Raw genomic sequence first — 26173 nt, 5'->3', positions numbered from 1 at the left:
ACTTTATTTAATTTTTAATTTTAAAAATTATGTTTTTTTTAATTAATGTCTATTGGAACTTTCAAAGTACTGATATTTACGAAACTATTCGTTCACAAAGTCTCCAAACTTAATTCTGCAATTGACATCAAGAAAAACAAATGCAAGATATAAACTGATGAGCTAAAGTTTTACATCAACTAATGCGAAAGAGATTACTGCACTTAGTTGAGGAAGAATCAATATTGATCAATCAACGGAGCAGTTGAACGGAGTTCAACTGAAAATATGAAGACAACTCGATCCAGTTTAGAAGAGATAAACTGAATCAGTTGGACTTAACTAAAACCTAAGTCGATCAAAAATTTGTCTAAGCCAATCCAAATCAAACGGAACACTTTTGGATAAGGTTTCCCCGTACCAGACAAAAGCGCCGAAATGAAAAATACGTTAGTGTACGATGTTGTCCGATGATGTTGCGGAAAAGACAAGCTAACGACAAAATGATTTTCGAATTCAAAATAAATTTGTCATCTGTTGGAACATAAATACCCATCCTCGAGACATTTCATAGACATCCGACGTCTTGAAAAAGCGCTCGCAATTATACTCTCACTATAAAAGGTAAACTGCTAAGTGTAGGAAAGAAACGCTTATTGAAGATAACACTGATCAAGAAAGCCGAAGAACACTAGCAAACTTCTGTGATTAGAATATCAATCAAGTGCCAAGTGTTGTGTTGCAAACATTGCTTTATCAGTGTAATCAGTTAAGGTGTTGCAATCCTCGTTGTAACAAGGAGCAATCTTGAACTGTGTCCTTGAAGTGCTTTTAGGAGTTCTGGGATAAGCAGTGTATATAAGTCCTGGTCTAATTGGAGTCGGCTGTTGCAAGTTGATTGTAATAGTCAAAGTCTTCTAGAGTGAATTCTTCTAGGAGAAGGGGTGGTGACGTAAGAGTTCTGAAATCTTCGAAGATCCATAAACGAACTTTAGTGTTCTTACTTTTAGTTCATCATCACGTACAATCCATAACTGGTTCAATATGTTAATCGACCTCATTTCGCACTTATTTAAGTTGGTTGCTTAATATAGACACATAAGAAGAATATATTTTCACTTGATCAACTTCAACTGAACTCATGATCTTGAAAGATTTCGTGGTTAACTGCTACAAGTACACAAACACTATCAGTCTAGCAAGCTCACCCCCTAAACCAATCATATCAATGTCTCATTCAGTATGCAAAGCTTATAAATTTTTTTTACCACAAGTTCACTTGAAAAACTTCAATAAATTTCCTTTATTTTTTAGAAAAAACTGCAATTTTGTAATGTAATTTTGTCACTTTGCGATTTTGTTCATCTATGTTGTCAAATTTCACATTTATTTCTATAAATTTTTCTATTTTCTTATAATTTTGTTCATTTTTATTGGGAGTGGTGCGTGACATAGTAAATATCAGCATGGCATCGTCATTCTATTGGTTCCAAGTCCACTTCCGGTGGAAAAAAAACTAAAATTTCAACAAAAAAATAGCGGATTACACCAGATATTTGATAACGTAGAAGACCAAAATTGCAAAAAAAATCTAACATAAGATCAAAAAATAATTTTTTCTTTTTTTTACAGTGCCTATACAATTAAACTGAGATTTACTCTTTTGTAAATTTTTCTAATTTTTATTTACATTATATAATTTGATTAATTTTATTTACTTTCAATTTTATTCATAAAAAATAAATTAACGAGAAATTTAAAAAATAGATGAAGCATTACTATCTAAAACTTAATGTATGAGATAATTTTTTTAACAATAAATATGAATTATAGAGACAATTTATATATTATCATTAGAGATTACTTTTTTACTTATGATTATTTCATCTTTTAAAAAAATACATATAGATTATTTAATATATTATCTTTTATAAATATATGTTAGTGCACTTATTTATTCGATTCATATCATGTTCAATGGATAATATTAATTTCCAAAGAAATATTTTTATACAAAATTAACTATATAGAATATATAATTATAAAACACAAATAGAGAAAGATAAACAAAACTCATAAGAGGTTATAAATTTATCACAAACATAAATATTATTGAATTCCATTATTTTAGTGGTTTTATTTTAACATTTATATGAACATATTTATAATCATGTTTTTATCCGATAGTCATTCATGTGCAACACACATATACCTTCTTAGTATATTTAAAATTTTCTACTTTAATTTTGATGTTTTAATTCTTATGTTCTTTTTCGCATTTTCTTTTGGATCCTTTAGTGATGAATAATGATAACTCTTGCATCAATTGATATCTCAATTTATTATTATTTTTTTGGTGGAGTTGCATATCTCTTTGGTTTGGTATGTGGTATTGCGTTTTGTATCATTTAATTTTGTCCGTTATTGTCCGAAAGAGTGGGGATTAAACGCGGATTTTATGAGATTAATGTGAAACATACGCTATAATTCAGATAATAACAGGGAAAAAAGGTTTAACTTTTAGTTGACCATATTAAATGTGTTTAATCCCGATTAAATATGAATTTTTTTAAAAAAATTAAATTAATTTTTGTTTAAAAAAATTATATGAATAAAAAAAATCAGAAAAAACCAATTTTTTTTCAAAATCAAAGAAACAATGCTCATATCTCCCTCAAAACTCTTCCCTTCAAAAGTCTTGTGTTTTAGACAATATTAAAATTTTAAATGTGGTTTAGCTATTGACACTACTAAAAATTATAATTTTGAGATTTATGTGATTTTAAAAACTTGAGAAATTGTGCATTACTTTTAAAACTATTATGTACAGTGTTATTTTGCTTATATATTAGTACGAGATAACCAAAATTTCAATAAAAATATATAATTTTTTTAACGTTTTAGCTAGCTAGTAGCCCAGTACTAAACACATTTCGACGTTTCACCACACATCTAATTTTTTTTTATATAATTGATTATAATTGAATGTCTTTCCTTTTCCTTTTCACCATCTTTGATTAGTCCTTAAATACAAATTTGTATTTTTGTGTTTTTTCAGGTTGTTGCGATTAGTTGTTTTGAATGTTTGTCTGTCATTAAATGCATCTGATTATTTTGTGAACTTATGGGAAAATTCGTTTTCAATTTAATGTGTTTGTTTCAGCTCCCTAAATGCATGAAATTACCGTGATACCCTTAAATTATATTTATATATATATTTTTTGTATGTTATCATGATCCATCTTCTCCTCTAACCCAAAAAAAAGCGAAGAAAAAATCGGGGTTGATAAGCATAAAGTTTTGGAAAGAAGTTCCTACTGATCGTAAATGGTAAAAAGGCTCGCAGAGCGTTATTTTCTTGTGAATTTGAACCTATTTTAGGAATTTTTTGAATAATTCTTTGTTGTTTGCATGTTTTTGAGTTTATTTTCTTATCTCATTTGTTAACCTTTTATCCCAAAATTCTTGAGTAAAATGTTCTTTGTTATGTGATAATTTGTTTGTTTTTACTTTATTTTTGTTATTTAGATGATTATTTATTGTTTTTGATGAAGTTTAGAAATGAAGTGACAGTGTTCTGTTTTCACCTAGTTATTTCCAATTTCTGTGGTTTTAAATTAATATTTTTGTTTATGCGAGAATTCGAAAGGAGATAGAACGGACTCTGCTGATACAAAGAAATCACAGATCGATTGAGTTTGGGCACTGAGAAATCAGAAATCAAGAATGGCAGCAGCTTATGCGTCTCTCCTCTCCCTCGGACATATTCTTGACCATTTATTGCAACACCCACCACGCCATATGGCTGTTCTTGACAAATCCCAGATCGATTCTCTGCTTCAAAGTATCACTTTCCTGCAAGAATTTCTTGAAGAATTTCCGCTGACAAGGAGGGAAGAGATTCAGGAATTGGAGGAAAAAATGGCAAGATCAGCATATGCAGCAGAAGATGTCATTGAAAGTCTTGTGTTGGATCAAATTCTTGAAGATTCTAAAGCTGGAAGTGAAAGGAGCAGCTCCACTCTGTTCTGTCAAGATTTGCAGAGAGTGATAGAAGAATTTGATTCTATGAAGAAGGATGCGATGATGATCAATGAAACTGAAGGGATAACAATCATGGAGCAGCCAAGACAATCTGGGACTGCTGGTTCTTTCATACAAGGTGCATCCGATGGCAAGAATACTATGGTGGGATTTGATGAAGATTTGATTCAAATAATGGACACACTCATTGGTGACGAATCAAATCTCCAGATTCTTCCCATTGTTGGGATGGGTGGCATTGGGAAAACTACCCTTGCCAAAAATGTTTTCGAACATCCATTAATTGTGCAGCACTTTGATCTTCATGCTTGGGTTACAATATCTCAACAATACAGTGTGCGCGAAATACTTTTAGGCCTATTGAAAGATGTCGGAGTTCTTGCAGGGGAAAGTGAAGAAATCACTCAAGAGCATGACGATGAATTAGGATTACGTGTACATAAAAGTCTGTTTGATAGAAGATATTTCATTGTAATGGATGACATATGGATCATCGAGGTTTGGGATGGCATAAGGAGGTTCTTGCCGGAGAATAGTAATGGCAGTCGAATCCTGGTAACTACAAGACTGTCAAATGTGGCTGATAGTTTTTGCTCATGTACACCTCAAGAACTACATTTTCTAGACGATGATAAAAGTTGGACTTTGTTTCATGACAAAGTGTTTGGAAAAGAAAGTTGCCCTCCTAAGTTAGAAGAAGTAGGAAAGACAATTGTGAGAAACTGTAGAGGACTTCCTCTAGCCGTAGTTGCTATTAGCGGACTTCTTGCAAAGAGTAGCGGAACAGTTGAATATTGGGAGTTTGTTGCTAATGACACTAGTGCAGCATTAAATATGGGAGGCGATGGGCTCTGTTATGAGGTATTATCTTTAAGTTATAAACACTTGCCTGTTTATCTGAAGCCATGTTTCCTTTATATGGCGATATTTCCAGCAGACCACAAGATTAGAATTTCAAGGCTAGTTAAACTATGGATAGGGGAGGGCATTCTTAAACCGACAAGAAGTAGAAGTTTGGAAGAAATTGCAGAGGATTATTTAAAAGATCTAATAGAAAGAAATCTCATTATGATTCATGAATACGGGTCTAGAAACAAAATGAAAACTTGCACCATCCATGATCTCTTAAGAGACCTATGCCTCAGGGAAGCTGCAAAGGAGAAATTTCTTTGTGTCACTATGAAGCATAGCCTCAACGAGCACATCAGAATCATCAATGACGAGCGTGTGCTTATGTTTACGCGAAGCTCCAAGAAAGTGGAATTAGAATCCAAGTTTGAAAAGCGAGGAGTACAGAAAATGTTTCATGTCTGCTCTCGTGAAAAAATGGTGCGATTTGTTAACTCTAGATACATTGATTTCACGCATGAAATGTTTGAGAATCTGCTGCATACCATAAAATCTGTATCCCTACTATGGAATCTGCAGACTGTTACCATTTCTGGTGCGACACCAATAACTCTACCAGCTGAAATATGGGAAATGCCACAACTCAGGCATCTAATAAGGAAAGAGGGAAGCTTTGAATTGTCTGGTCCTCCAAGCACCAAGAGCAAAAATGGCAGGCGAGATATTATTGTTCTGAAAAACCTGCAAACACTCTCTAGAATGTGGAAATTCAGGTGTACTGATGAGGTCGTTCATAGAATGCCAAACTTAAGAAAACTGGGAATCACTTTCGACTTTAGCTTTGGATGGGATTGCTACGAAGTTAACAATTTTTCCCATTTATGTAATCTCGAATCACTTCTCTTAGGCCGTATTGACAAGAATCTGCTGCAAAATCTCCGCTTTCCATGTTCGCTCAAGAAGTTGGTTTTGGAAAGATGCGCAGCGTGTTGGGAAGATTTGACGGTGGTTGGCTCACTGCCTCATCTTGAAGTTCTCTATTTGAAGTTTGTCAAAGGGCGTGAATGGAATCCTATGGAAGGACAATTCCTTGGATTGAAGTCCTTGAGAATTGAACATACAAAGCTTGCGGAGTGGGTAGCAGACAGCTCTCACTTCCCATGCCTTGAGAAACTTAAACTCGTGTTTCTTCGATACTTAAAGGAAATCCCATATGGTATTGGAGAAATACACACACTCAGATCCATTTCGATAGAATTCTGTAGTCATTCAGCCAACACTTCTGCAAATAAGATAAAAGAGGAACAACGAAACCTTGGAAATTATGATCTTCATGTTCGTGTGCTTAGTTTTACACTTTAATCAAACCTGGGAAATTACAACCTTCAGGTTCGTGCTAAGGATTAGAGGAGAAAGAACCTGAAATTGGTGCAGGTAATTGGCTCTCTTCAATAGTTTATTATGTGACTGCTACTGCTGGTTAACTAACAACCATTTTAAAAAAAATAACCCATGTTATTATGTATTTTTTTTAATCACATTAAGATATTTGAGTATTTACTTAATTGAGTGTAGTGATGAGAAGTATATAGTTACGGATCAGATGGCAAGTATCCTTTCGACTGATGATGGAAACCGATTTTTCGCTTATATTTCGTTTATGTAAGTATTGGTTTTCTGATGAAAAGTATATAGTTGCGTCGACTGGCGAATTCAAGTGCCCATATCTTAGATCAATTTGCTCTTTCTTGTTCTAGTTCATGTATTTGGTTTTCTGATTTTCCGTTGTGGTTATTAGATATTGTATCCTATGACATTTAAGTTATGAAATTTCTTATTCCCAAAAAAAAAAATAAAAAATAAAATTTGGTGGGTCGGTTATTGCACAGTTCTCATTTCATCATTGCATTATTTATCTTTCCACGTTTGTTTTCATGTGGCTAATACCATAGAATATATTCATAAAAAATAAAATAAAATTTCTTTTCATCTTTGAGATTTGTGTTCTAAATTATATAAAAATAAAAAAGAAATATATAATTGTATTTATCAAAAAAAATAAATGAGAATGATTGTTGTTGAATTAAGGGTTATTTTTGTCATTTCATAAATCTTCGAAGCAAAAAATAAATTTTGGAAAGAGCGACTAAAAAAATATAAGATGGGGACTAAAATGGTCAAACCTGTTACAAAGGAGGGTATTATATAATCGAGAATTTGACAGAGATATTTGACGTAATTTTCTCATTTATTTTTCATGTAAATTAAATAATTTAACCATTAATTTTGTAATTAAAAAAAAATAGAAGGGCGTGGGCGATCTTATTCATATAAATCACTTGAATAAAACTCGAGCCCAAATATACCACAATTCCGCACAATATAACACGTCTATACAGATATGAATGAGACATTACACAATACATTGGATTTGCTTACAAAAAGCAAGTCAAGAGAAACAAAACTAGAGCGATTTACACATCTCTCAACACCACTTCATTTTATGTGTGCATATTTCGAGTTCATCTCATCGTTTAGGCGGAAAACGCATGTTATGTTTTAGATGTGGCGGTTCTCAGCAGCAGGAGTCCCAAGCTGCCGATTGCCAAAGAAACAAGTACAGGAACGCCAATGGATACTCCATGTCTGGCACACCACCGGGCTGACTTGTTCGTCCTGGATGAGATCTTTCCCCAAAATACTCGTGCAGGAGATTGCTAAGACTGCCTATCTGATGCATGATTTGGCGCTGTCCGCGAGCAATCAGTAAAATCTGTTCCCAGATAAAAGTTGTCTAAGAAAACTGATGCAAACAAGTGAAACAACAAGCACCATCCCAAGATCATTAACCTCGCGGCAGATTTTCTGATCTAGAATGAGTTTTGGGATAATAAAATCACCTCTTCCATGAAAGGAGACTCTTTCGCCAATTGGGAAGATGATAAGGAATTGGGTAGAAGTGAACCACTCAAAGAGCCATTGCCTATGCCAGACACGAATTGAGAAGCAGGTACGGAGGCATTGCAAGCTTCGGCCTGCATCACCAAATTTTGTTGATTAGCACACTTTCCTTGCAGAAAATTTTGTATTCAGCTCTTCAAGACAATCTGTGACGTAAACTCATCCATTCGCTCATTCAGAGTTGAAATTTGTTCAGATAAAGCATTAAAGATCACTGTTAACCGAAATACATGACTGCGACGTCACCTGATTGGCAAGGGCTGCTGGTGAATCTGGGGTTCGTCCATCATACCTCCTACTGCTAGCAAGTTTTGTTAGATTTGCATCAGAGTATGAGCGCGGGATGCCACTGCGAGCAAAGACAAAAAAAATAAATTAAATATTGAACTCCACAACAAATCTGCAATATAATATTAGGGACATGAAAAAAATTGAATAGAACGGAGGAAACAATTACCAAATTGGGTAATGAGACAAGAAAGTAAAAACAAGTTTATCTGTCAAAATTTTCTACTTCCTAACAGAGGCTTATGGCAAAAAGCAGCTATACCCATGTAGGAACTTCGCTCTCCTATCTGCAGAGGCTCGGGATAGAGCTTCTTTAGGACTGGAAACCAAATCATCATCTATACTGAGTTTTGTCTTCAAATCATTAGGTAGTGCCTATGAAGTTTGAAATGAGATTAACGATTCCGATGAATGCAATAAACATGAATAATCACGACAATTTCTAAGGGGTCGAACCATAATGTCATTTATAAGTTTTTCCAATTGAATTTGCTCTATGTAAGTGCGTGGAATAAATGAACCATCCAAACCCAACTCCTCAGCCACATATTTCACATACAACCGATCTCTTCCTTGTACCTGTGTACAAATCAGTCATGGGTGAAATATAAAAAACGAGGGCTGCTCAGGCAAGAATGAGACCTAAGAGATAACATAATATTATCATAGAGGAAACTGCCTCAAACAAAAGAAAAGAAAAGAACAAATACACTTTGACAATCTATTTCTACTATAAAAATATTTGCACAAAAAATATGAATGATTTGTATTAATTGCATATGCATGAATGGAAAAATATGTATAATTTAAGGACAAATTTGAGATATTAAATTTGTGGAAATCAATTTGTGTATATTCATTTAATTGATGCATTAATTTATTTTTTACCCGTTGAATACAACATTTCAATGGTTGTCATCATATTCCTAAGTAAAAAAATTTGAGAACAAAATTATAAATATAAAGCATTACTTATTGTTGAATTTTCTAAATGAGTCATTCTTATTTTATTAATTAAGAAAATTTGGGGTTATTCAATTTTGGGAAATCAATGTGTGCATAATCATTAAATTGGTGCATTTATTTTTTTTAACCCATTGTATAGATATTTCAATGGTTGTCATCATATTTCTAAATTAATTCTTAAATAAAACATCAGTGGTGCAAAATTGTCACATCAGCGTTATGTCGAAAAAAAACTAAAATTGCACAAAAAAAACCAAAAAAACAATGATATCGGATTAAAACTGAAATCTGATAACATAGAGTATCGAAATTGCAAATAGAGAAACTTATAGAATAAAATAAGCAATTTTTCCAAAAATAAATGTTAAAATGTAATCCATATTTATCTAAGTAAATTTAAGACCCAAACATAAGACTTTATATATCAATTATTAAAAATTAATAGATCTTAAACAAATAAAACAAATAGATTAAGAATTACTTATTTTACTTTTATTATAAATGTGAAAAAATTTAAATTTATTTTTATTTTATATTATATCTAATACATTTTTCATGTGTCTCACGTGTCTCTCTCACGTGCCAGGTATGTGCTTCTTACTAGTTTTATCTAGAAAAATACAAATGAAAATGTTACACTTTGATTTCCCATTTACAAAAACCTTTCGTCCTACTCGCAACTCCAGCTAGATCACATGACCTGATTCAAAATTTCGTAAAAAAAACTTCATGCAAGGATAATGTGAGTAGGAACCAGAAATAAAATAACTTTGTGTTGAGCCTGGAGCCAACCACCATAACATTAAACAAGAATACACAGAAAACAATTTGACTGATATCGTACCTGGACATAGTTGCGATTTAGTTGCTCTAGCCAATCAGCTTTTACACTGATTTTATCATCGGAGAAAACAAGGCTGCTTCTTTTAAGGATAGAACCTATTGTATACCCCAGTGCCATCAGCATACCGAGAAGGCACACACCAACTTCAAACGTAAATCGTGGTGATATAATGAAGGGGCTATCTGTGACCCATTCCTAAGAGTTATGACGTTATCAAATAGCATGTCAGGAGGCTTGCAACAAGGATAATGTGAGTAGGAACCTTTACTCTCAAACAGTCAAACCTCAAACATGAGATAGTATTTGCCATCCCTATTCCTCATCCTCAAATAAGACTGGCAAGCCTCGGGGTCTTCACCAGGTGGAAGAAGATATATATCATAAGTTTCCTCAGTAGTTTCTATATAATCTCCAGAAAAGACAGCCTTAATTTGTTCCACTGTAATTGTCCTTGTTGACTATAACAAGACCAAAGTCAAACTCAAACTAGATTACGGTACCTGCAAAATATTTAGATGCATGGTAGCCAGAAGCTGAAGACTCACCTTTAAAATATACGTTGGATTCTGAAATCCAGAGAATGGATTAAATTTATTAATGATTTTTATATGCGCCGTTCGTAGATCTGGCTCAATAAAAGCCTTATACATGGGATATACCTGCAGCAAAGGACGCATAAGACTTCCGTGGTGCATCATCAGTAAAACGAAGATTTAACGTACTAATTGAGCTACATATCATGGAGACAATTCTGTAGGAAAGAGAGATACTGTTTCTGATATCTGGTGAATTATCTCTTCAGGTTCTTGTCCAGCACGTTGTATATCCCTCAGAAGACGTTTTACAAGGTCAAAATGCACTCCACCATTAACAGAGACACGTAGGTCTAGCAGAGGCCTTAATTTTTCACTCAATGCATATCTCCCTTCTATAATAACAATGCGGGAGCTGGGAACTTCCAGGGTCCTGTTTGATGTAGAAGTTACTAAATAAAAATTTTCTGAGTTGAAACCAGCCACTAGAAGTTAAGATAAAATACAGGTAATAATTGTTAGGCAACAAGGTAAAAACACAAGTTTCAAATTAAAGATAAATACAAGAAACAGATATGGCAATAACAAGCGATGAGCCTCAAAGTTGCAGGTGAACCTGTAGCCTATGCGAGAACCGGAGACAAAATCATAGATGGGAATTTGAACAGGCTTTCCTGCTTTTAGATCACGGATATTCTCAAGCAGAGTGTCATAGTCTGTTAAGCGCGGATCTGTTCACAAAACATGAAACATTAATTATTCTGAGAACCATCCTGCATGATAATCAATCAATCATTAAAGATCACAATTTTTCCCAGAAATAGCTTAAACACAAACACGGTAGGGAATGGAAATTGTCAAACTAATTTTGTTCCATATATGATCAGAATATGATCCACTCAACAAAATATTCTGCTTACCACATCCCACCACATTCAACAAATCACGTTCTCAAAGAATATTTAATCATTTTTTGTGTAAGGACAAGTAGAAGCATAAATTTTTTAACTTCCAAAGAACGATTGGGAAAGAGAGGATAGGAACAGAGAAAGTAAAAAGGCTCCAAGTTCAAAGTTCTGTCCGACTTATCCCTAATCCGTGCTACCACAAATACTAACCATGAAGTTAAAGCAAAATATACTTTCAGCTAAAACAACGATAAAAGAAAAAAAATAGGCAAGTTATAATTGTTTTCGAACTGCAGCTTAAATGGTTTGATATTAGCCCAGCATTACCCATCATCTCCCTAAAAACGGAATTAGGAAAACAATTATGTTTCAAGAGGGTTAGGGTTGATCAAAGGCTGAAACAGGATAAGTTACTTATGCAGTAAGGAAACCCAAATCATCAAGTTTTTTAAAACTTTTAATTTCAGAAACTTCTTAAAAAGCTAAAATGTTTTGGAATGTAGAGCTAACTGAATGAATGGGATAAAAGACAGCATCAATAAAGGCTTTTATTCACAGTCACTAAAGCAAAGGAAGTGCATTTGAATATAACAAAAAATGCCTCAAGAATGACACAATCATTTTCACAGCAAATTGCTGATCATTTAGTTCTTCAGAGATTCCAGTAACTACACATTACAGAACGAAAGCCACGAAATGTTCACAACGACAAAAAGAGAAAAACTTTATGTTTATCAAAATTTATAGAACGAAGGAGGGATATTCATGAAATATATTCAATTAAAGATAAAGGTTATGACTGTAGCTACAAGTCTTCGTACTATAGCTATAGGTCGGTTCTATGCATCTTGTTGGCTTCATTAAACTGTAATCTAGAACTATGTAATCCGATGAATCAGCTTGATTATGCATTTTGAGATGCTTTTTAGGTCGATAATATCCCTTTTATCTTATTTTCTAATAAAATTATGGTCATGCATGCAATCCACCTTTTTTTTTACTAGGGGGTGGGGGTTTGCGGGCTTAGAACTCATGATCTCTCCCAAATTTGGGAGGGGATAGGTGATGTCACTTGACCCATTGTTTCTTGGCTTCAATCCACCTATTTAAAACACATAACAGGGATTAAAGATCTGCAGAACCCATTGAAGTTAGAAATTCGATATAAATTTTCTTAATAAAAAAAAATTTAAGAGAGATTAAGATTATAAAGAAGTTTTCCGTATATATCAAGCAGGAGAGAGATCCTCTAGGACTGCAAACTGTCAACTTATTTTTCAGAAATTTGATATTGAGGATGCAAACACAAGATTTTCAAGGACTTCTGAAACAGTAAAAGAAATACAACATAAATATCTCAAATCCCAACAAACAGGAATTAGAGTGTTTTCAATAAAAGTTGGCCCTTGTGCATTGGACTTATCAAGGGCAAACCAACAAATAAACAAGGATATGATGCTATAAAACTAATAAGACTATAACGCGAATCCGAAATGTAAATAAAATTGATAACCAGAAACAAAAAAATGTAGTAATCAGAAAATTGTTCACAAGAATTACCATCAAAGTTTCCATCTACAATGCCTGCATCATTATAGTTATCCATATTTATGATAGCAATGCTTGGCACAAAGTTGTGGATCTTCTCGGTCATCACTGTCTTTCCAGCTCCAGATGGACCAGCTATCCCCACTAATACCATCCCTTCATTCTTTTGAGCCAATAACTGGCATGCACGAAGAGTTACAAAGAAACCCTTCTCAAATGACAAAGGATCGTGGATTGGAACAATCTCAAAGCGATCAGAATCTTTACTTTTAACTAATTGCACTTGATCTCTCAACAGGCCTGAGCGCCTCCTAGGAGATTCAGCACCTGGAAGAGCTTCCGGAGCCATATCAAAACATCAAACTTGGATGACTCTTCTGGTCAAAGACGTGGAAAAGTGAACTGCATTTCACATCAAACTACAGCAAGTAAAGGTAGAGAAATTGCTATCTTACTTTTTAATCAGTATACAAAGCACCAAATTAGAGACGAAGTAGAACACATACATGCTATATTCATCAAAAGAGTCAGAATAAGGAGATAAGAAAATAAAATAGAGAGGATTTAGACAACAAAAGGCCATGGATCAAGCAATAATGGCCCACAGCCGTAGTGAACAAGCTGCACAGTGCTTGAGCGTCATTAAATGATTTAAATCAGAATGATACACTTTCTAAACTTGAAAACATATCCACCTACTTGTATTTTCCCTTTGTGCTTGGATCCTAACGTAGTCTGAACATAAACAGTAAAAACACAGGCCAACAAAAAACATACAGCTTTAAAGTATGACAATCCATTGATTTCCTTAAAATGAGAGGCCCAATCACGAGGTCCTTAAAGTCCATATTTATTTATTAACTGCTCAAAGCAAATTTATTGCTTACCTTAGCTTATTCTAGTTATAGTTGGCTGGTTCTCCTCAATCCTATACGATAACTACTCAAAGCAGATATCTTGCAGAAAATCAGTCATATGAATCAACAATTATATATCTATATCTACAACAGAGTAAAATTTATCTTTCACATAATCATAAACTTGTTAAGGGATTCAAAATTAAAGCAAGAATCATAACACAAACTGAGAAAGTCAGTTAATGGAATATTAAACACACTAAAACGACATAGTAAACATCAAACAATATCCAAAAGAAAAAAAAATCCCACTGATAAATCATTTCTTGAAATTCAGTGTGATCAGTTGATGAGAATCAAAGACCGGCGCCCGGCGGCGCTTATGAAAACAAAAAATTTGCAAGTTGACGCATCATAAGTTAGAGGGGCGTAATCTTGATGCCACAGTCGGCGGAAATTCATGAATTATCACCAAACTTTTCAGGGAAAAAAAGGTCAAGAAAGTACTGATCATGATGCGACCTTTGGGTTCTGATAAAATTTTTAAGCAGTTCCCAGCTGATACCGCTTGCTCGAGAATCACCGTAATAAACTGGGTTAATTGCATTCATAACCTCTGTAAAAAATTTAAAAGACATAAAGCTGTCTAAAAAATATTAATAGACTAATTCATTTTTCAGTTTTTTAAAATGTAGCACATTTCACCCTTATGTTATACATTTATACCCTTCCATAGGAGTTTTTATGCTAATTTTTTTAAAACATAGGGTCTAACATGTAATTAATTTTACACATGGAGTTTTATGTCTTTTAGACTTTATTGGAGGTGTGAATGCAATTAACCCGAAACTGGCAGAGAATTCCTCCGTAAAAAATAGGGATGGAATGGGGCGGTTGTTGTCCCGTGTATCCCCATTCCGGCCCCAATGCCCCATTCTTATCGGGATTCCACGTACCCGTTCGTCCTCAACCCCATAATCATACCCAAAAATATATATATTTATCTATATAATAAATAAATTATATATAAATATATATATATATATATATGAATTAGTAAATTTTATTATATAAAAATATAAAAATTATTATTCAATTTTATAATAAAATATATAAAATATTTTGGGTCAAATTTTTTATTATAATACTAACTTATAAAATTAATAAAAATATTTTAAATACAAAATATTTCTATAAATAAAAATTAATAATGAACAGAAAAATATTATGTATAAAACATTTATTAATATTATATATTATTTTTAAATTTATCAAATTAAATAATATATATTTAGATTAATATAAATATTTTATATGTGTACATAACATGAATGAGATTCAAATAATATTTTTATATTATAAAAAACTAAGCTAATATAAAAGAATGTATTATATATAATGTATAAAAAAATATATAAACGAAATAATAATAATACTTTAATTTTAATTTTTTCATAATATTTTAGATTTAATAAAATTTTATTATTATTATTATTATTATTATTATTATTATTATTATTATTATTATTATTATTATTTTCGGGGCGGGTTCGGGGATGGGGATAGCATCCCCATAACCATGAGTGGACCCATATAGGGTAGGGGGCACATGCCCCCCCTCAATTTTTCATGCAAAATTTTTATTATATATTTGTATTATTTATTTAATAAAAGAAAATATAGTACATGTCAATTTTAATTCATATTGATGTTATATATTAAAAAATAAAATTATTTAGGGACTTACCAAATAATATAATAAATTATTACGTATTGATGACATTATTTTAAATTTTATGTTTGTCTTTTAATGATATAAATTATGCATTCGTGATTTTTTTATGAATTGCATTTTTTAACATAATTAGATTTTTATTTTTATCTAAATTAAAATTTTCTAATCTCTCAATTTTTTAATATATTTAGTTTGTATCTTTTTATTTTTAAAATTGCTAACAGAGATATTGACAAAATGAACTAAATTTAATGTATACAAAATAGAGAAAACAAAGTGGTCATCTAAACTACCACCCGACGGAGCAACACGTGGCTCCGCTCTTAATTGCGCCCCCTGAAAAATATTTCTGGGTCCGCCCCTGCCCATAACCGTCCCAATATGTTTCGGAAATTTTTAAAAATCCTCGAATCCGAACCCATACCCAAAAATACTCCCCCAAACCCGCCCCGTTTCGGATTTTTTCCGCGGGTAACCGAACCCGCGTGGAAAATTGTCATCCCTGGTGAAAAAGTGGGATTTTAAGTGAACTATTTTGAAGGTGGTTAAATTAATTTCTTTAGAAAATACATGGGAAATGTTTGTACACATCTCGTCACGTTTCTTTTACCTTTTATATTACAAAAAATGGACAAAAATGTGCCAAAGACCAAAACCCAAAAATAAAACAATTAGTTTATTTATTCTTGGGTTTTTTTTATTTTTAATTTTAAAAAAAATAAAATATTTCAAAAATAGGACAAAACGCTGTGGACGACTTGATAAAAAAATTATTAAGACAAAAATAAAAAATTTAACAGGTAAAAATTAAATTGATTAAATTAATTTGTTTGAGATCAATTATATTTATAAAAAATTGATTGAGTTAAATAAACATATTTTTATTAAAATTTGTGATTAAATATTACTTGATATGATAATTTTTTCTCAAAACTCTATATTTCAATTCTAATTTTTGAATTTGACGTCAACTAAAAAATTATTATGAGACAAAAATAAAAAAATTACGGTAAAAAAATTAAATTGAAAAATAAATGTATTGGTGATTAGTTACATTTATAGAAAAATTAGTTAACCTAAATAAACATATTTCGATAAATTTATTTTATTATTTATATTATATTTTTTAATATAAAATTTATTTTTTAATTAAAAATTGGTTAGCGGAGTTATTGAATTATTTTAATTCGTTTGGATATCTGCAAGTCCTTCAGTTTTATGGATAGACCTATATGATTAATTTCGATATATTCGGGTCGGTTCAAGTTCATAATTTTCGAGATAATTTCGTTTCGGCTTGAATTCGGGTTGAGAAAATTTTTAATAGCATTTTTGCATCTATTCGCCGCCCGAATAAATCTGAATTAACTACTATAGGTTTATCCATATAACTAGCATTTTTACATATTCATCATGCTTTGCAACTCCTGCAAATCTCGGGTGATGCCCATACATGTTCATCATTGCTCCGCAATTCCCTGATGATGTCTGATGATGTTCTAACAAAACCAGGGCCCGGGCTGTCAGGGTAGTGAAGTGGGCCTGACTTGGAATGGCCGGGCTGGTAGAGGTAATATATGATTTGTCCTTCCTTAGTCAAAATGATCTGCACCAAGGAAAGGGAAATAACAAGCACGTTAGTGGGGCGCCGGAAGGATTCCGGCGGGGCCACTCCGATGCTTAAGTCAGACTTAGAAATAGAGTGGGCTTTAGAGAATATGAATATAGTATTCTGGTAATTTAGATGAACATCCCTTTACAAATACCTGTGGCAAGGTATTTATAGGCCTTGGAGTGAGAGAGTCACTCCGCATTTTCAGGGTAGTGGCCACGATCTGGGTCGTGGATGCGGGAGTTGCCCACGTTTACCTGTCACACACGATGAATCCGGAATGCTCGGGTTTATGGTAATCGTGGGGATCATGTCCCTGCAACCTGGGCCTTATAAAAGTCCTCCATACCTGGTATCGCGGACTCGTGAGGATCCCGGTCTGCATTAATATGGCCATGTCATTCCTGGCCCTTCATGGCCCTGCTACCCTTGACCATTCATGGACCTGCTACCCTGACCATTCATGGCCCTGCTAACCTTGGCCATTCATGGCCCTGCTACCCTTGGCCATTCATGGCCCTGCTATCCTTGGCCATTTTGGGGTATCACTACTCAACCCAAAAATAGTCGGGCTAGAGTCGTACTCGCTGTCCTGACTTACAGCCCTGCCACCCTTGCTTTACTACAACCCTGTCATCCCTGACTCTTTATGTCTCTGCTATTCTTGACCATTTATGGCCCTGCTACCCTTGGCCATTCATGGCCCTGCTATCCTGGCCTTACCGGGGTATCACCACTCATCCCAAAAATAGTTGGGCTAGAGTCGTACTCGCTGTCCTGACTTACAGCCCTGCCACCCGTGCTTTACTACAACCCTGTCATCCCTGAATTTTTATGTCTCTGTTACCCCGTCCTTTCCGGGGTATTCCTCATGAATATCCAAAAGCTATAGGGCTGACGTTAGCCCTAGAATTCGAAAAGACGGGCAGGTGTCAGAGGACGTTACCTGTCCTTTCGACTGCCCGTGTCATCATTACGCTGCCCGGTTCAACTTCCCAAGTTTATCCTGACCATTCGATTGATGTTTCACCTGCGGCCGGGATTAAAGCTATTTGCCTATAAATACTGGAACCCTTTCTTCATTATTTCTTTAGTTTCCCTTCGCACTCATTCCTTCCCTGGTTCAAAAATCTCCGGCTCCGGCGACTTCGCGTGTCCAGCTTGCTTCCTTCTGTAAGTTTCCTTGTCCCTTAAACATGTCAAATTCCACCTCTTCCTCCTCCGGTGCCCACGTTCGTGGGTCCTCTGAGATAGAATCCGAGGCCTTACGCCATGATTCTCCCCCTCCAGTAACCTCCCCTGTCCGATCCATAACAAATCCTTCCTCATCGCGTCCGAAGAAGGCTAAAGCCGGGCCTTCTAAAGACAAAGGTAAGGCAAAAATATCCGACTCGGGGCCTCTTCTTCCCTTGCCCAAACCGACCCCCGAAGGTCCCTGGTTTTCACACCTTACCAGTACCCTCCGCCCGGAATCCATAGAAGAACTTAGGCTTATGGGTAACATTCCTCCTGCGTATTCTATCCTTATCCCGGGGCCTCTGGGTCGGGCTGACCAGCCTCCCGAGGGATTCTATACCTTCTTTAGGGAACAGCTCAGGAATGGGCTTCGTTTCCCTATTCATCCCTTCTTTTATAAAATTGCTGCTTTTATAAGGTTCCTCTGAACCAGTTTCATCCCAATGCCTTTCGCATGATGGCTGCCACGTACGTCCTTTTTACAGCCAACAATTTGGCCATCACTCCTCTTGTTTTTCACTATTATTATTCGTGTCGCTTCACGGAGATGGCCTTCTCCTTGAACGCCCGGCAAAATGCCAGGTTCTTGGATGACACCCCCTCCTCTTGGAAAGGGTGGAAAGAGAGATTCTTTTACATTCAATTACCGAGCAACCAGACCAGACCTACCAAATTCTTAGCGGCCCTTCCTCCTCAACCCGAACTTCCTAAAAATTTCAAAGTGGAAGAACCCTATCTCCGATCTCAAGAGCTAGTGGAAAACCACAAGTTTCCTTCAGCCCCTCTGTTGGAGGAAAAAAGTTTGAATGATTACGGGTTGGGTGCCCGGGTAGTGGATCCGATTGACCGGATTATTGATGAGTATGATGGCTCGGCTCCGGTTTCTGGTATGCTTTACTGTTACCATGTATTTACTTACTTTGCCTGCTGTTTCTAATATAGCGATTCCTTTAATTTGTGTGCAAGTTCCCCGGCCCCGCCTAAGAAAAAACCTCGATTAATGAAGCAAGCTTTTGCTCAAAAACGGGCAGCCGAGAAGGCGGTTGCTCAGGAAAAAGAAGCTAAGAAGGCTGCGGAAGCAGCCCGGAAGGCCAGGGTTCTTCAACTTGCGGAAGAGCGCCGGGCACAGGTGAGTGAAATCCAAGAGCACCCCGACCCTTTAACTGGTCCCGGGCCTTCGGCTTCACCAGCTACAACCGTGCCATCTATTGCTCGGGCTGTTGAGGCCGGGTTAGGTGGTGAGGCATCCTCCCCCCCTGCTGAGCTCTCCCCCCACCTGATACGTAAGAGAAAAACTGTGGGGGAGCCCGAGATGGTCATTCTAAGTGACCCTGAAGAGGTTGTCCCTCCTTCTCCTTCGTTTCGACCACTTGCCCCTTTTTATCAGGCCGGCCAAGGTGCTAGCCCCGTAGGTGCGAAGGAGAATATTTTCAACGCCGGAGCATCAGGTCGGGGTGTTCGGATGTTAAAGGATCTTTTGACCTCCGCGGAGCTGCTACACCTCTATCATCAAAGCCCGAATGTTAAATATTTCGAGGGCACCAACCGGATCATATCCGTAAGTTAATGTTTTATAATCATAACAGTTTTCCGCTTTCCATCTCTGACATCTGGAATTTTAGGGCTTGCACATGCTGGCTGATAGCTATGAAGATGCGACCCGATTTGGTCGTATTGAGACAGATCGGGCGCATGCGGAGGCTGTGAGGTCTCGGGCTGTTGAGGAGGAAAATAAGAGGCTGGAGGAAGAGCTGCAGATGGTGAGGCAGACCCATGATCAAGTGGTGTCTAGCCTTCGGGGTGCTCTAGGGACTACCGAGCAAGCTCTTCAGTCTGCGGAAGTGAAGCTCGGACGGGCGGAGAATGAGTTGGGACAGAGCCGAGCTGCTTTAATTGTGGCGGAGGGCCGGGCTACAGAATCCCAAAGTGAAGCTGCCAGTGCAAAAGATAAGGCAGAGAAAGCAGTATCAGCTCTGGAAACTCGTCTGAAGTCCGAAGAAGAGCTCAAAACAGCGTTCTTATCCTCTGCCGAGTTTCAAGGGGCTGTTGTGGACAGATCATACGCCTTTTTCCAAGTGGGTTTTTATAAATGCAGAGATCAATTCGAGGAAGCCGGCTTATGGTCTTCTGAGAAGAGAAATTTTCCCGACTTGGATAAGGCCATTGACTCCCTGCCTGCTACCCAAGGAGAGGAAAGTACAAAAGCTGCCCCGCCTCCGACAAGCACATCTGCCGGCCCTTCTGATAACCCTCCCTTTTAAGTTTTTATTATTTTTGTAATTGGGCCGTGGAAGCCCCTCCTTATGTACTCCTTGCTGTTATTAATGAAATTTTTCTTTATGCTTTTTATCCTTTGTGCAAAACCTTATTCTCCAGTAAAAATAAGAAGTAGAGAATGCCAATATATGCCTTGGGCTTAAGATGTTTGCCGGGGCCTGGAACCTCCCGGGCTTATATAATGCCAAGGGCTTATATATGCCTTGGGCTTAAGATGGGTGCCGGGGCCTGAAACCTCCCGGGCTTATATGATGCCAAGGGCTTATATATGCCTTGGGCTTATGATGGGTGCCGGGGCCTGGAACCTCCCGGGCTTATATGATGCCCTTGGGCTTATATATGCCTTGGGCTTATGATGGGTGCCGGGGCCTGGAACCTCCCGGGCTTATATGATGCCAAGGGATTATATATGCCTTGGGCTTATGATGGGTGCCGGGGCCTGGAACCTCCCGGGCTTATATGATGCCAAGGGCTTATATATGCCTTGGGCTTATGATGGGTGCCGGGGCCTGGAACCTCCCGGGCTTATATGATGCCAAGGGCTTATATATGCCTTGGGCTTATGATGGGTGCCGGGGCCTGGAACCTCCCGGGCTTATATGATGCCAAGGGCTTATATATGCCTTGGGCTTATGATGGGTGCCGGGGCCTGGAACCTCCCGGGCTTATATGATGCCAAGGGCTTATATATGCCTTGGGCTTATGATGGGTGCCGGGGCCTGGAACCTCCCGGGCTTATATGATGCCAAGGGCTTATATATGCCTTGGGCTTATGATGGGTGCCGGGGCCTGGAACCTCCCGGTCTTATATGATGCCAAGGGCTTATATATGCCTTGGGCTTATGATGGGTGCCGGGGCCTGGAACCTCCCGGGCTTATATGATGCCAAGGGCTTATATATGCCTTGGGCTTATGATGGGTGCCGGGGCCTGGAACCTCCCGGGCTTATATGATGCCAAGAGCTTATATATGCCTTGGGCTTATGATGGGTGCCGGGGCCTGGAACCTCCCGGGCTTATATGATGCCAAGGGCTTATATATGCCTTGGGCTTATGATGGGTGCCGGGGCCTGGAACCTCCCGGGCTTATATGATGGAAAACCTTGTTTCATGATAAACTTCCTTCATTAATAAAACATTGAAGATAAAACATTACACAAAATATTTTTTCAAATGTAAAGCATTCCATGGTCGCTTGAGGGGGCGTCCTTGTTGATCCTGTAGGTACCAAGTATTAGCACCGACTTTTCTGAGAAGTTTATATGACCCTTTCCATCGGGCCTCTAGCTTCCCCACTTCCCCTGCTGGATTAACTCTTTTCAGCACCAATTCTCCTTCCTGGAATTCACGAGGCCTGACCTTCTGATTATAGGCTCTTATCATCCGAGCTCTATAGGCCTCCATTTTACGAGCCGCTTTCTCCCTACGCTCTTCAATGAGGTCCAATTCTTGTGCCCGGGCTCCTTCGTCCGTGTCCTCATATGCTTTAATCCTCTCTGAAGGCTGTCCAATCTCTACTGGCAAAATAGCCTCCGAGCCATAAACTAGGCTAAAAGGTGATTCTTGTGTTGCAGTATGAGGAGTGGTGCGATAGGCCCACAACACACTCGGGATCTCTTCCACCCAGTCCTTCCCTATTCCATGCAATCGTGCCTGTAAAGAGCGAACAATAGTACGATTGGTTACCTCGGTTTGGCCATTACTTTGGGGATAGGCAACAGAGGTGAAGGCCTGTTTAATGTCCATCTCAGCACACCAGTCTGCTAATTTTTGCCCCTGAAATTGCCTGCCATTATCCGAAACCAGCTTTCTTGGTAACCTAAACCGACATACTATGCTTTTCCATAAAAATTTCATCACCTCGGTCTCTGTTATCTTTGCCAATGGCTCTGCCTCCACCCACTTGGAAAAATAATCAACGGCTACCAATAAAAACTTCTTCTGAGCCCGGGCTAGTGGAAAAGGTCCCACTATGTCTAGACCCCATTGGTCAAAAGGGCAGGATGCCCATACCGGGTTCAAGTTGCTCGCCGGGCTATGTTGTACATTACCAAACCTTTGACACCCTTCACAAGACCGGGCAACTTTGGATGCATCTGCCCGCAAAGTGGGCCACCAGTATCCTGATAATAGCACCCTTCGAACTAGACTCATATACCCTCCATGGTTTCCACAACATCCCTCATGCACTTCACGCAAGACATTCGATTTCCCCTTCCTCCAAACATTTGAGCAAAGGGCCCTGGTAGGAACGCCTATACAGCTTTCCTCCCAAGATAGTGAACCGGGTTGCCTGTCTTCGTAAGATCCGGGCTTGCCCCTTGTCTTCTGGGAGATTCCCCTGAGTTAAGTACTTGACAATCGGGGCCTTCCATGTGTTTTCTTGGAAGGCCGGGTCTCGGGCTTCAATTGCAGCCACCGTTTTTCTTTGCACAAGGGTTCTTTCACTATCACTTTCCCCAGCAGCCGCTCTTTTAGCCAAGGCATCTGCTTCCGTATTTTCTTCCCGGGGTATCTGCTCTATACTCCAGGTAATAAAACTGGCCCCGATCTCTTCGATCATCTTACAATACTTTATCAATTTCTCCTCTCGGGTACAAAAGGTTTTGTTTACTTGCTGAACAACTAACTGAGAGTCAGAATAAATTATAATATGACTTACCCCGACTTCCCGAGCTCGTTGCATCCCAGCTATCACAGCCTCATATTCAGCTTCGTTGTTGGAGGCCTGAAAATCTAGCTTTATAGCTATCTCCATCTTCTCTTGAGTAGGTGATATCAGGATAATCCCCACACCACTGCCTCCAACGCCACTGGCTCCATCTACAAAAATCCTCCATACCTCCTCCTGGCCAAAAGTGGCTACCTCTGTTAAAAAGTTAGATAAAGCCTGGGCTTTGATAGTCTTACGTGGCTGGTACTCAATATCATACTCTCCCAATTCCACCGACCATTTCACGAGCCTCCCCGAGGCGTCTGGATGAGTCATGATGCGTCCCAAAAGGCTATTAGTAAGAACAGTTACCGGGTGAGACAAGAAATAAGGTCTCAATTTCCGGGCTGTTATTACTAAAGCCAAGGCCATCTTTTCAATTTCCGTGTACCTGGCCTCTGCCCCCTTCAGAGCATGACTGACGTAGTACACTGGCCTCTGATCTCCCTTTTCTTCCTTGATTAAGACACTGCTGACCGCCTTCTCCGTAGTAGACAAATATATCCATAATCTTTCTCCTGGTTCTGGCTTAACCAGGATAGGCAAGCTAGCCAAGTGCTCCTTCAACTCCTGAAAGGCCTGTTCGCATTGCTCGGTCCAGCCAAATCTCTGAGCTTTACGCAATACTTGGAAAAAAGGATAGCTGCGGTGCGCTGACCGGGCTATGAACCGGGCCAGGGCTGTAATTCGGCCAGCCAACCGCTGCACTTCCTTGATAGACGTTGGTGAAGGCATTTCCTGCAACAGTTTCACTTTTTCTGGATTAACTTCTATTCCTCGTTCAGTTACCATGAACCCCAGAAACTTGGCACTTGTCACCCCAAACATACACTTAGCCGGGTTCAACTTAATACCATATCGCCTCACTGTTGCAAAGGTTTCTTCCAAGTCAGGCAAGAAACTATCCCGGGTCCGGGATTTCACTAAAATGTCGTCTACATATACCTCTACGTTTCGCCCCACCTGTTCCCGGAACACTCTGTCCATCATCCGCTGATATGTAGCTCCTGCATTTTTCAAACCAAATGGCATTACTACGTAGCAGAAAGTACCTCCCGAGGTGACGAAACTGACTTTGTCCTGGTCTTCCAGGGCTAAAGGAATTTGATGGTAGCCCTGGTAGGCATCCATGAAGCTCAGCAACTCATACCCGGATGTGGAGTCCACCAACTGGTCAATCCGGGGTAGAGGATAGCAATCCTTGGGACATGCCTTATTTAAATCCCGAAAATCCACACACATTCTCCACTTCTCCGTAGCCTTTGGTACTAGTACTACATTGGACAACCAAGTAGGAAATTGTATTTCCTTGATGTGCCCAGCCCGCAGTAGTTCTTGAACCTGCCCTGCTATCACTTTATCCTTCTCAGTCCCAAAATGCCTTTTCTTCTGTAGGACGGGTCGGGAAGCCGGGCTAACATTCAATTTGTGCTCTGCCACCTGAGATGAAACGCCCACTAAATCGCCCTGAGCCCAGGCGAACACATCCTTATTCTTAATGAGGCAGTCTCTTAATGCTTTAAACACCCCGGCCTCTAGATCCCGGGCTATTTTAACTGACTTCCCTGTTTGTCCGAACTCCATCTCTACCTCTTCATACTCACTTTTAGATTCCTCAACAGAACAGACTTCTCTCCCCCCCAGGGCTCCTTCCTTTCCATTCTGTCTTGCCCTCTTGTAATCTGTCTTCATTGTCTCGGCATAGCACTTTCGAGAAGAAGGCTGATCTCCTCGGACTTCTCCGACCTTATCTCCCACTGGGAACTTAATCTTCTGATGATAAGCTGAGGCCACAGCTTGGAAAGAATTCATAGCCGGCCTGCCCAAGATCACATTATAGGAAGAAGGTGCCTCCACTAACGTGAATCTTGTCATGACCGTCCTCTTCTTATCTCCCGATCCCAAGGTGATGGGTAGCAGCATTTCCCCCTGGGGTTGGATAGTGTGCCCGGCAAAACCATACAAGGCAGTTTTTACCGAGCTCAACTCATAACCCTGTAAATCCATCTGCTCGAATGACTCTTGAAAAAGGACATTTACTGAGCTTCCCGAGTCAACAAACACCCTTCGTACATCATAATTAGCGATCCGAGCTTGTATAAGCAAGGCATCATTATGTGGTAGTTGTATTTCTTCCAGATCCTGAGGTCCAAATGTGATGATTGGCCCCGCACCTTGCCTTCCTTCCTCCACCCCTAAACTCTCCCTCCGACTCCAGGCCTTCCTCGCCCGGTTGGAGTCTCCGTCCGTAGATCCTCCTGATATCATGTTAATGATACCTTTGGCTGGCCCATCTCCCGATGTTCTATCTTTTTTTTGCGTGATCCATTTCTTGTTTCCCTTTTTCCCGCGAGCTGGTGTCATCCCGGGAAGGAATCAATGTCTGCGACCCTCGAAACCAGGGCACGTTTCGAGGCTTTTTTGGGACTGGCCTACCATCTCTAACATAAGGCAGTTGGTGTCTTTGTTGCAGGGTTCGGCATTCACTGGTGTCATGAGTGCACTCTTGATGAAGCGCACAGTACTTCCATATTTTTTCCTTAGAAACAGGGGCCGGCGTATCAGCCTTTTCTTCACATATATGAACAGCCCTGTCTCGAGTCCCTCGATGTGGAGCATACCGGGACAATCGTCCCATGTGATCATGGGTATCTCTACCTCTTCCTTGTTCCCGACCTCCCTCTCGCCGGGTGACCTCCTTTTTCTGCTTCTGGGCTTCCTCCATGTTAATGTATTTTTCCGCCCGAGACAGCAAATATTCAAAGGTTCGGGGTGCTTTTTTCACCAATGATTTGAAAAATTCCCCTTCCCGAAGGCCTTGAGT

At 38.3% G+C, this 26173-nt stretch overlaps 3 protein-coding genes across 4 annotated transcripts; 1 reads left to right on the top strand and 2 right to left on the bottom strand.

Moving 5' to 3' along the window:
* Positions 1–2922: 2922 nt before the first annotated feature.
* LOC140864277 (putative late blight resistance protein homolog R1C-3) lies at positions 2923–6740 on the top strand. The gene is made up of 2 exons (XM_073268362.1): positions 2923–3309; positions 3629–6740. Exon 2 carries the CDS (start codon positions 3706–3708, stop codon positions 6232–6234), a length of 2529 nt encoding a protein of 842 aa, XP_073124463.1. The 5' UTR covers positions 2923–3309; positions 3629–3705; the 3' UTR covers positions 6235–6740.
* Positions 6741–7195: 455 nt separating this feature from the next.
* Positions 7196–14292, bottom strand: LOC140863352 (inorganic pyrophosphatase TTM1-like). 2 transcript variants are annotated; one of them, XM_073266715.1, is made up of 11 exons: positions 12933–14291; positions 11081–11195; positions 10702–10897; positions 10477–10590; positions 10216–10389; positions 9932–10126; positions 8578–8700; positions 8384–8496; positions 8080–8182; positions 7773–7907; positions 7196–7645 (listed from the first exon to the last, which is right to left on the bottom strand). In XM_073266715.1, the coding sequence occupies exons 1-11, from the start codon at positions 13267–13269 to the stop codon at positions 7448–7450; spliced, it is 1803 nt and encodes a 600-aa protein (XP_073122816.1). In that variant the 5' UTR covers positions 13270–14291; the 3' UTR covers positions 7196–7447. The 2 variants fall into 2 exon arrangements, 1 of the variants encoding a protein (XP_073122816.1); XR_012143923.1 differs by lacking the exons at positions 7196–7645; positions 7773–7907 and having other exon boundaries at positions 8141–8182; positions 8291–8496; positions 12933–14292.
* Positions 14293–22827: 8535 nt separating this feature from the next.
* LOC140862128 (uncharacterized) lies at positions 22828–25617 on the bottom strand. The gene has a single exon (XM_073265132.1). The coding sequence runs from the start codon at positions 25615–25617 to the stop codon at positions 22828–22830; it is 2790 nt and encodes a 929-aa protein (XP_073121233.1).
* Positions 25618–26173: the final 556 nt, after the last annotated feature.

This window comes from Henckelia pumila, chromosome 4 (genome assembly GCF_033568475.1).
Source record: "Henckelia pumila isolate YLH828 chromosome 4, ASM3356847v2, whole genome shotgun sequence".
NCBI lineage: Eukaryota > Viridiplantae > Streptophyta > Magnoliopsida > Lamiales > Gesneriaceae > Henckelia > Henckelia pumila.
The sequence above is the reverse complement of the archived record's forward strand: the minus strand, read 5'-3'. Positions and strand labels throughout refer to the sequence as shown.